Raw genomic sequence first — 10,998 nt, 5'->3', positions numbered from 1 at the left:
TACGTTTTCGGCGGGCCTCGGTGCTCTCACACCACATATCTCTTATGTGGATGCCCCGTTCTAGCGCCGGGATCCTGGTCCTGCACTGTGAGCTAATGAGTTAGTGGGAGCCTCCCCCATGTAGATCTAGAAACGTAATCAAGTATTGGCCACGGGACCTCATGCTGGGGGTAGTTGAATGGCGCGTTTCATGAAGATAAGGTTCCTCATTGTGCTCCATCTGGTAGCGATGTGGCCACCACCAAAGCATGTGTCAAAAGTGCTGTGTACTGTCATCATAGTATACTAGTATACATACTTACAAAAGTCGAATATAGAAAACCGTATCAAAGTGGCAATACAGAATCTAATACAGTCACCCGATATTTCGCGGTCGTCGGGAAACACCATTGCCGATGCCCTAACCATCTACACCTACATGTCACACAAGGGCCATCGGGCGAAAGGCGAATTCAAATCCAGCTTGAACATCGTCATGCACATGTCGAGAGTAAACATGTCCGCTTGAGTCTTGGTTTTTTCTCCCAAAACGTATGGCGGTCTATCCCAAAGAGTCCGAGTCTTGATATATTCCAGTTTCAAGATCCTGGGAAGAGGTATTCATTGCCGCTACTAATAGCGGCTATCACTCGTGAGGCCGTTGCGGAGGATTTCTGAATGTTTCCGTCGCACAGCAGATGGGCTGCGTGCAATGATTCCGAGATGTAGATAGACAGAGCATCTGAAGGGCCAAAATCGGTGATTATTCCAGTTAATCAGTACACCTTGCTCCTGGTCATCTCTGAGATCAACACATCAGCCGATTGAAGTTCCAAAAAATCGAGATATCTTTTAATTGAAAGTATCTTGAACTTGGTACTTCCGGTGCAACAAGGTCTATCCAGCTGGTCATCTCGGGATAGTACCCAGCAAGCAGCTCATGCCAGACCGGGATTTTTCCCTGTGCATGTGCTTTCCCTGCCTTCGCTGCTCCAAATATACCTTTCAGCAAACGAGACTCCGGCCTGGCTTATGCTTCGCTATGCGAGGCAGGTCTTCAATTTCTTCCCATGCCTCCCAACTTCAACTTCCCGACCCGGTTGGCTATGTTTGACAGAAACCAGGCTCGGCCGATGCAGATCGAGATTTGAATCTGTCCGAAGCCCCGGTCTGTTCTCTCTTGCGAGGCCGATGGCTGCTAGCTAGACTGTAGAAATGGGCAAGGTTGGGCTCTCATCGGTTTCACGTCAACGGCTTTTGGGCTTGAACTGTCTCACCGCGGAGAAAGATTCCTGTTTGTCCACGTGAGGGTATTGAATGTTGGGATAATACCGCGCAGAAGTATTGGCTTTCTTGTACTTCGATGATTTCGTTGCAGGCCACTGCCTCTTAGTCTGGTGGCATTGGCTTATAGAATTACCATCATGTACCTTTTGAGCCCTGGAGCTAGCATATATAATCGATAATATAGAGAGAAATCAATTCAATGAAATGATAATAAGAACTTGAACTTGAACATCGTCCCCAACACGCAAGTACTGCTCATCACCCAACGTCGAATTAAGCTTGATGTATACTGTCGATCATATGATATGGCCATTATCGGCGACAGCATGGCCCAACCCTACCCAACAACCCCATAAGCAGGGAGAGCGCAAGACACAAGACCCAAATCCGACTAAGACATCCTCCGAGGCGCAGCATTAGTTCAGCCCATCCCCCAAGCAAAGATAAAAAAAATATAAAAAAAACAAGTGAACGTGACCATCATCTCAAGCGCACCTGTCGCCCGCAACGGTATTGCCATTTCAACTCCATCAAGTCCGGGAGATATATCAGTTTGTGATTGGTCTTGCTCTTCCGGGGTCCAGTAACAACTCTCGATCTGGCCTGGGCCACCATCTATTCTCACGGACACCAGTGTTGTTCCGACGCGCAGGACGCAACCGCAAATTCAGCGCGGAAAGTATTCTCATTCTCTCGTGATTCCCGATGGAGATATGCGCAAGTTGAAAGCAGGGGAGCCTTTCGAGCATTGACACGGACAGGCGGTTTCTTCTCTTCCGTTTCTTCTTCTTTTCCTTTCCAACATGGTCCGAGCATGCTTGACGGAATAATATTTTTGCCTGGTTGAATCAGTCCAGATAAGAATATGAAAACCAGTCAACAAAAGGGTCCGATAATGCTCAGACGCCTTTCAAAAAGCGAGGCGAGGCGGGCCCTTGAACACCGAGCTGCAAAGCGTCCCCTTCTGAATCCAGAGGCCCGAACCGAGAAGGAAAACCGCCTTGTATGCACCCTCACCCTCACAGCGTGAAGCTTATCCTCGCGCCCAACTAGAACCGAGAGCCGCGAATTATACAATTCAACGAGACTGGCTGCCCTTATTATCGTCCCCTTCAGCCCGGGAGATTCGCACGGCCATCTGTCGATCCAATGCCTCCTGCTCCTCCTTCGTAGCCTGCATGCCCAGCGCGCTTTCGACCTGCGGGGATGTCCATAATCCGATGGCAGCCCAAGCCATGACGCCGACGCCGAACAAGGCCCGGGTTTTGGGGGTGAGAGATCGGTAGGTACTAGATGAGTTGATGAGATTAGATTCGGTTCGATTTCGCGTATCGGTTTGCATATGAATATGCATATGTATATTTTTCATATGACTTACCTCCACAAAGACATTGGGTCTGATATCTTGTTCCTTTGCTGTATTCAGCACGGAGGTTGGCAGCTTTCTGATCGGATCTCCATCGATGCGGGTCACGTGTATGGGGATGCGGGACTAACCGGTTCGGGAAATGGGACCTGGGTTTGTACCTTTTCGCTGCCTTAGGAACGGGGGTCAATTCTGCTAGGTTCCTACCTGTGGTCATTTGCTTGGGCGGGTGTAACAGTGGCTGCGGTAACGTGGTAGAAATGGTACTTTTGTCGGTAGGGGTATTTAGTAGTATAGATTATATGATACTTGGGGAATTCTTACAACCAGAATTTGAATAGCTTCCGTGCGAGGTGAAATTTTAATGAGTAGAATTGTCATTCATGAATACCATAGATACCTATGTTGAGATAGCAAGCCCATCACAATGTAATGTCCGCATTCATCACTCATCTCGTCTACATCGTAGGCAAAGGATAACACAAGCCATCCACCAAAAAGCATATATCAACACAGCTCGATATCGCAAGGAAAACGCAAACGCGGAAGAGGGTAACACGGTAGGAAATTTAAAGAGACAAATAAATGAAAAAAGTACGTGATTCAGAACCGAGACTCAGCAAAGCGCCGTCCTCCTTTTTATTTCTTGCCGTAGGCCTTGTCAACCTGGGCCTGGTACTTGTGAACGATCTTCTTGCGCTGAAGCTTCTGGGCCGCAGTCATGAAGCCGTTCTGAGGAGTCCACTCCTCGTCGGACAACACAACACCACCGATGATCTCGATACCCCGCAGGCCACCGGCACGGCCGGAGCTCTGGAGCTGTTGCAGAACAAGGCGTTGCAATTTCTCGTTGTGCACGAGGTCCTCAATGTTGTCCCCAGCGATACCGTTTTCACTGGCAATCTTCTTAGTGGCAGCCTCTAGGGGCACGATAATGGCGACAGGCTTGTCCTGATCCTCAGCGGCGTAGACACAGATATTTTGAACAACGGGGCATGAGCGGTAGACCGACTCGAGCTTCTCAAGAGCAATGTACTCGCCGTTCAAGGTCTTGACCAGGTTCTTCTTGCGATCAATGATGTTCAGGTGGCCGTTGGAGTCGAACTCTCCAATGTCACCAGTCATGAACCAACCGTCCTCGGTCAGAGCAGCCTTAGTCTCCTCGTCGTTGTCAAAGTAGCCAGAAGTCACACTGCCACCTCGAATGAAGATTTCACCTTGAGCAGGGGTATTCTTTGTGAAGTATCCGGCATCGGGGAAGTCCACCAACTTAACCTCAATGGAAGCAGGGATATCTCCAAGAGCGTTGGGGTTCCAAGCCAAGGGGTCGTTCAGGGCACCCATAGCAGAGGTCTCGGTGAGACCATAACCACTGATCATGGGAGCAATAGCCATGGACAAGAATCGTTGCGTGTCCTTAGAGATGGGACCACCACCGTTCATCATGATGCGAAGGTGCCCACCGGTAGCCTCCTTCAGCTTCTTGAAGACAACTGCGTCCAGAAGCGAGCTACCGAAGGTGGCACCGGGGAAGCCGTTAGTGAGAAGGAAGTTCTTGGCGGCCATGGCACCCCAGAACATACCCTTGATGATGAAGCTGTTCTTGTTCAGGTTGTTCAGAACGCCCTTCTTCACGGTCTCCCACACAGCGGGAACACCGACCAGAATGGTGGGCTTGAATTCGCGAATATCACCCTTGCAGTTCCGCATCGAGGCATCCGAGAGAGTCCGAGGGTTGCCGTATCCCATGCATCCACCCCAGAACAAACAGAGGTTCTCAAACATGAACTCGAGGATGTGAGCTTGCGGGAGGTATGTGAGGAGAGAGTCGTTGTGATTGATATAAGGACCGACAATCTCGTTGACACCGGCAGCTATAGAGATTAGATTCATTAGCATGCGCTCGTATGACAGGGAATGTCTAGTCGTTCCCGGTTTGACTTACTCGCAGCGATTACGTTGGCCTGGGTCAAGGAAACACCCTTTGGCGGACCGGTCGAGCCGGAAGTGTACATGATACAGCACAGGTCCTCGGGCTTGGGAGGAACGGGGTCCACCAGGTTCTCTTCACCCTGCTTGCGCAGCTCCTCAATGCTCAGCACGTTGATGTGGCTGAAGTCATTTTTCAGCTTGTCCAGGTCCTCCTGCTTGACGTCGTCGTCGGTGTTATAGATAATGTGCTTGATGGACGGGATATCCTTCAGGATGTTGGACAGGGGCTTGATCAAGCCTGGGTCGAGGAAGATGGCAGTGCTGGAAGTTTGGACCAGAGAGTGCTTCAGGCCCTCTTCGCCGAGGGTATCATAGGCAGTGACGATAGTGATGGATTGGGAAGCAGCGCCGTGTGACATGGCCAGCCAGTGTGCACTAATAACAAATCCCGGTCAGTTAATTGGGTCCATTTATGTGTGGTCGGAACTGAACTTTGAAGCTTACCTCGTCGCGCCGTAGAGGTGAATTCGACCGTCCTTCTCCAGGCCCAGGTTGCGCAGACCGGCGCCGAGCTGGAGGCAGAGTTGTTCGTATTCAAGGAAAGACTTGAAGACGTAGCCACTCTTCTCAAAGTAGGACCAGTTCTTGTCAACCTCTTGCTCCACGCCATCGATCACCTTCTTGATCTTCTTGTTCTCGACGTGAACCTTGATCAGCTTGCGAGTAGCAACGGCCTTGTTGTTACCGAACAGACGGGCAGAGCGGCGAAAGTTGTCATAGGTGGTCGCAACATCCTCGGAAGGGCGCAGGATGAGGGCATCCTTGGCTGCCGGGTGGCGGCGAGGAATGGTCTCTCCTTCGACAGGTTCATAACCGGGGGCTTCGACGGAGAAAGGGCCCTTCTTGACCATGCGCGGCTGAATGTGGAGGTCGCGCTTCGACATCTTGGCGGTTGATCTCGCGGGGGGGAAGATGGGGATGACAGTGGGAATCGACTGGTCGCGAGTTCAGAGACCAGAGAAAAATCCGCTAGGTCCAAGCAGTGACGTTAGCGGAGTCTGGGGCAACCGGGAAAACACCGGAAGCTGGGACAATGAGAGGAGAGTTCTGTCATCTCGGGATGGAACATACGTTTTCACCAGATGAATTGCGCAAGATCAAATTTTGAACGGAGGATGGGAAAGAGAAGAAAAGAGGGAGAGCTGTGGGAGTGAGAGGGGGGAAAGAGAGAAAGGAAGCTACGGATAACTCGTACAAGGAGAAGGGCCCAAAGTCCGTTCGCGATGTGGCTGGGCTCCCCGGCAGATGACGCACCTCGGATAGGATAGAATCCAAGGGCCCACCAGAGTCCACTTCACCTTTGGTCCTTGTTTTTTAATTAAAATAATTATGAAATAATAAAATTTAAATGAACAGTCTTTGTTAGTTGCATACACGGGTTCATGGGTCCAGGCAGGTCTCAGTTCCAACCTCCCCGAACTACCTTAGGTAGCTCGTATGTACTAGCCTACTAGGCCACTAGACTACTAGCCGAGCCAAAGCCTCCGCTAGTGTTTACCCGCGGTAGATCAGTTCCCTTTTGCTGTTCTGTTGGGGCTTCCCGCCCAACACATTGTGGGTAGTAAGCATTCTAATTGTGGTTCTTAAGGAAGTACAATCCAGAATACTGGCTATTTTATACAGTGTAGGGATGGCAATAGAAATAGGAATAGAATAGGAATATCCAAAGGAAGCCGAGTGAAGAGCTAAACTAATTAAACTAACTAAATTAGTTGCTTCCAAGTTAACCTAGGCTATCTATTTTGCTATATTGCTATATTGCTCACAAGCGGTCCCGTGATCCCGCAGTAACATCAGAAAAGTACCACTTGACGTCGCCGAACCCTTCCATCATGAATAGCCGCCTCAAGGAGCTGCTCGCCAATGGCGAGGAGGTGACCGACGCAGAGGAAGGTAGGCAAGCTCTTAATTCATCAGGCCGGTCAGCTTGTCATCGTCCATCAACTGACTTGACGCCCAGAGGCCTTTCTCCTCTTCAGCCAAGATATCCCCCCCCGGTAACCTGGGTTTTCTCGAGCCACGCGCACCCACTGTTGACGTGACAATCCGTGGCGCTGAATATACGGTTCATCAGTCGCCAACTCTGCTATCCTCCTCCCGCGCCGGAGGTACAACAGGAGCTGGTAGGTTCAGGATCTGCATTCCCCCAAACATCCCCCCCCCGGGTCTCATGCACGGACTTCCTTTGTCCAAATTGCACTCCACCCCGCAGTTCGTCTTATCTTCCGAAGGTGTCTAGGGCAACCTTGGGAACGCGGTCTAGGTTGCACTTGTGAGCCTCGGCTTCGGTCTTTTCACGTTGGACCCTGCGCGGGCAGGTGCGGGTGCCTGTGAATCTTAAACATTCTGCTGCATCTTGCATCCGACATTTGTCTCGCTAGACACCACCCCTATCCCGTTCGAGTAATAACTAACCCATCACCGTTTTCCCCTAACCAGTCCTTTGGAAAATCACCCCTTTCTTCGCCGACTGGATTTCCTCCGCTTCCAACCCTCTCTGGACCCATTCCTTCCTCTCCTCGGACTCCGTCGTCGCAGAGCTCGGCTGCGGCATCTCGGCCCTCGTCGCCTTGGCCCTGGCTCCCTCCGTGAATCACTACCTTGCCACAGACCAAGAGTATGTCCGCCGGTTATTTCGTACCAATTTGGAAGAAAATGCCTCCGTGAATAGCACCACCTTATCTACAAAGCAAAAAGCCACCAAGTCACGCGGCGCTAAGCCCGCCAAGAAGCAGTCTTCCTCTGCCAACAATGAACCCCGCAATGTGACCTTCACCACTCTGGACTGGGAGCTCGATCAACCCGAATTGCTAAAGGGATGTATTGGCACCGATTCCGGTGGTCATGAAGCAGAAACTGATACTGAAGAGGACAATGGCTTCGACTTGATCCTGTCATGCGATTGTATCTATAACGACGCCCTCGTCACGCCGTTCGTGCGCACCTGTGCAGAGATCTGCCGGTTACGGCCTGCCTATGAACCCTCTGACGAGAGTGAATCCCCATCACCATCCACTCGTCAGCCGACTATCTGTATTGTGGCACAGCAACAGCGCGCACCGGACGTCTTTGAAGCCTGGTTACGGGAAACACTACGAGAGTTCCGCGTGTGGAGGCTGAGTGATGACGTTCTTGTCGAAGGCCTGAAAAATGGATCTGGGTATCTTGTGCATCTCTTATTGGCACGATAGAAGCATTAAAGCTTTAGCGTAAATACGAACATAAATGTATATGAGGTAGAAATAATAAGAAAACTCTATACACAAACGCGGCTTGAGGACTTCCTCCGTAGCTGCGGGACTGATACTCGTAGCGAGTTTCCTATCAAGTAGTAGCAGGCAGCAGTGCCAGATTCCCGAATGACCAAAGTACAAGCTAGTACTCTTGTCTTCTTTGAAGATATTCTGGTTGTCGGTCCTAACGATTCCTATACCTTCATCGTTGCTCGCACGGAGGCCGTGTATCCATTCCAGTTGACTCGAGGCCCATGAGAAGTTGTCACTTAAACAACGTAACCTTCTATTAAATGATTCATCCAATAACATTCCACTTAGAGTCACCTGGGCACTTGAGCTCATGAACAGATGTTTCCTAGAACTTGATAAAAGCCAGACATGCTTGTAGAAGATTGGAACCATACGATGGCATGAATAGTACGGTTTTTACTTGAATGGAATCGAATCCCCATTTTTCAAGCATTATGGGCACATAATAACTGTTGCGTATAAGCTCATTCATATGATACTTAAAGCAGGAGCTCCACACCACAAGGACTGGAAAGATCTCATCATGTGTAGATTAACTATTGCATCTCAATAACTTTGCAGGCACTAATTAAATCATGTTGCACAGACAAATTTATCTTGAGTGCCTCAGTACCAACATGCTCATTACATTTACTATGCCATAGGAGATATAGGAAGATGTAGAAGAGATTTTCTGGAACACGTATTCTCAATTGATACCATCAACCTTGCGTATCATTAATAATACGCCCAGCATGCAATTAAGTATGGAAAGGGTGAGAGACATCCTATCTAGCAGAGACGCGGTAAGAATAAAACATCACACTCAAACGACAGCCGGCATAAAGCGATCCACCCAGACTGAGCAAAACAAGGGTATTGATATGAAAAGGAAAATGAAAACCAATAATTATAAAAGTAGACAGAAAAGGAAGAGAGGAAAAAAGGGAAGATGACGTCTAGGCCGACAAGACAAAAATCCACACAATGCTAAGTAATGAAAATGAAAAGTAAATGACAGATGCAAGAAGTGGTTTTCATATCAGACAAAAAGTCGACACTCAAATCCCGGGAAATATTCTTTTGTGGTGGGACGTCTTCGGAGAAGACAATTGTGCGACTGGATTAAATGAAAGCGAGATTTTCTTTTCCCTTTACTCGACTGTTGATCCTTCCTTGGGCTCGGTGTTTTCCTTCTCCGATGCAGGCGGGGACAGCTCGTATTTGCGCTTCGCAGGGACAGTCGATTCAGGAAGAGGCGTAGGGCCTTGTGAGATCGGCTCGGAGGGAGGCAGGGAAGTGAGCGCCTCACGGGGTTCGATTTCAGGAGTGCGGTCGATGATCGAATGAATAGATTGCTTTGTTGAGCCATTGAGCATGTGTTTAGGAAGTGGAGAAGGTTCTTCACGGGCAGATGTGTCCTCCGAGTCGCGCATGGAGTGATCTGTGGCTTCCGTCTTAACACGATACTCATCGTGAGATTCGTCCATCTCAGACTCGGATTCCAGATCCGCATCCTCGGGGTCCATATCACGATCCATGGCAGCAGGACTATCCTCCATTGAGCCTCGGTTCGAGGCTGTCACTGGTGGGAGAGGCGCGTTGGGATCGTAGACGATGCCGCAGAGTTCTAGGGCTCGCGACTGGCTGCCCAGAGTACGGTCTTTATGTTTCTTCGTCAAGTGGCACATGAAGCCGTGGAGTGTAACGAAGTCACTCTTCCCACATCCATCAATTGGGCACGTTAGATAGACTAAACTGCCGTCAGATGGCCGTTTCCACAGGGCACGGCCGGAGGGATCGTGTGCGGCGGGTCGACCGTGACGCTCGCCCCATGCTTCGACGTTCTTGATGGTGTATTTTTGCTTGCGGCGGATGGATCCAGCGCCGTTGAGAGCATCTTGAGGAACCACAGGTTGTGGGTGTTGAAGGTGCTGTTGATGTTGATGTTGATGTTGGTGGGATGGCGGAGGAGGAGGAGGAGGAGGGGGGGCGTGGTGAGGATGAGCATGATGATGGGGAGGAGTATGATGAGGATGAGGATGGGGTTGATGCATGTGAGGAGGGGGCATATTAGGAGGAGGAACTGGCGTCTGCGATGCAGATGGAGGGAGAGGGACCTGGCGAGGCTCGGGGGGGACTTTGCTGCTTGAAAAAGGCCAAAGTCGTGGCCGCGCTGGTCTCGGAGAGACGGCGTGGTGGTGTCGGACGCAATGGCGGCGATTCACCGGCTGCATTAGGCCCTAATCCCATCGATTCTCTCTTGATCCTCTTTCTTTCTCTTCGAAGATCCTGATTCTTTCGTCAGTATCTAGGTAATTTATGGAGGAAAGAAAATATGCGAATATCGGGTGATGCAAGGATGTAGTTCGTAACTTACCTCCTCCTCGACCTCGGCACCTTCAGTCAACCTGCGAAATTCTTCATCCTCCCGTTTGCGAGCTGCGAGAATATGGCTGCGTGTCGCCATCCGATTCATTTCCTCATGTTCCAACTGGCGCAGACGATTTTCAATCTGTTCCAGAGAAGTAGGGTTGTGTTGTGGTACTGGTGGGGGTCCCGGCGGACCTTGAGGACCATGCCCATCGTGCATCGCCTGTGGTGGACGGAAATAACGGAAGTGGTGATTTTGTACCATCTGATCTGGAGGTGGCATTTGTGGATGAGGCGGATTAGGATTCATGGCGATGGGATGATAGCGCAAGTGGCCGCCATTGACACCGTCGGGCACAGAGTGAGGCACCGGGGGTGCGGCCGCCATGGTGATTATTATTAATTAAGTAAGAACAAGGACAAGAACAAGGGCAAGGACAGGGACAGGGACTCGTTCTCTGTCTCTGTCACTCGATTCAAGGATTCCTCTTCAGGCCCAAAGAAGACCGTAACAAGGAGAGAGCACTAGATGAGCAATGTACGATGTAAGAAGGAATAGGAAGAAAGGAAGGGTAGACGAAAAGAGTAAAAAGAAAAGCCCAAAAAAAGCCCAAAGCAAAAAAAAGTAGGACTAGGGTGGGTGCAAATGAGACAAGAATCGAGTGGAAGAGACCCATTCACCGATCTATGGGCCGACGGTTGGGAAAGGATTGACATCCAGACGTCTCCATCAAACCCCATCGATTATAATAATAG

The 10,998-nt window shown here is 50.1% G+C and overlaps 4 protein-coding genes across 4 annotated transcripts; 1 reads left to right on the top strand and 3 right to left on the bottom strand.

Annotated features, from left to right (window-relative positions):
* Window positions 1-2,344: 2,344 nt before the first annotated feature.
* N7481_011508 (uncharacterized protein) lies at window positions 2,345-2,658 on the bottom strand (the record flags this gene model as incomplete). The annotated part of the gene is made up of 2 exons (XM_057270727.1): window positions 2,345-2,555; window positions 2,645-2,658. The coding sequence occupies 2 exons, from the start codon at window positions 2,656-2,658 to the stop codon at window positions 2,345-2,347; spliced, it is 225 nt and encodes a 74-aa protein (XP_057117901.1).
* Window positions 2,659-3,271: 613 nt separating this feature from the next.
* faa4 (long-chain fatty acid-CoA ligase FAA1) lies at window positions 3,272-5,508 on the bottom strand (the record flags this gene model as incomplete). The annotated part of the gene is made up of 3 exons (XM_057270726.1): window positions 3,272-4,506; window positions 4,578-4,999; window positions 5,069-5,508. 3 exons carry the CDS (start codon window positions 5,506-5,508, stop codon window positions 3,272-3,274), a joined length of 2,097 nt encoding a protein of 698 aa, XP_057117900.1.
* Window positions 5,509-6,456: 948 nt separating this feature from the next.
* Window positions 6,457-7,815, top strand: N7481_011506 (S-adenosylmethionine-dependent methyltransferase; the record flags this gene model as incomplete). Its single annotated transcript, XM_057270725.1, has 3 exons — window positions 6,457-6,517; window positions 6,604-6,747; window positions 7,064-7,815. 3 exons carry the CDS (start codon window positions 6,457-6,459, stop codon window positions 7,813-7,815), a joined length of 957 nt encoding a protein of 318 aa, XP_057117899.1.
* A 1,208-nt stretch (window positions 7,816-9,023) lies between these two features.
* N7481_011505 (uncharacterized protein) lies at window positions 9,024-10,630 on the bottom strand (the record flags this gene model as incomplete). Its single annotated transcript, XM_057270724.1, has 2 exons — window positions 9,024-9,803; window positions 10,250-10,630. 2 exons carry the CDS (start codon window positions 10,628-10,630, stop codon window positions 9,024-9,026), a joined length of 1,161 nt encoding a protein of 386 aa, XP_057117898.1.
* Between the last annotated feature and the right edge of the window lie 368 nt (window positions 10,631-10,998).

This window comes from Penicillium waksmanii, assembly GCF_028829765.1.
Source record: "Penicillium waksmanii strain IBT 27052 chromosome Unknown utg000009l:1.0-4314994.0:1.0-4318279.0, whole genome shotgun sequence".
Taxonomy (NCBI): Eukaryota; Fungi; Ascomycota; class Eurotiomycetes; order Eurotiales; family Aspergillaceae; genus Penicillium; species Penicillium waksmanii.
The sequence above is the reverse complement of the archived record's forward strand: the minus strand, read 5'-3'. Positions and strand labels throughout refer to the sequence as shown.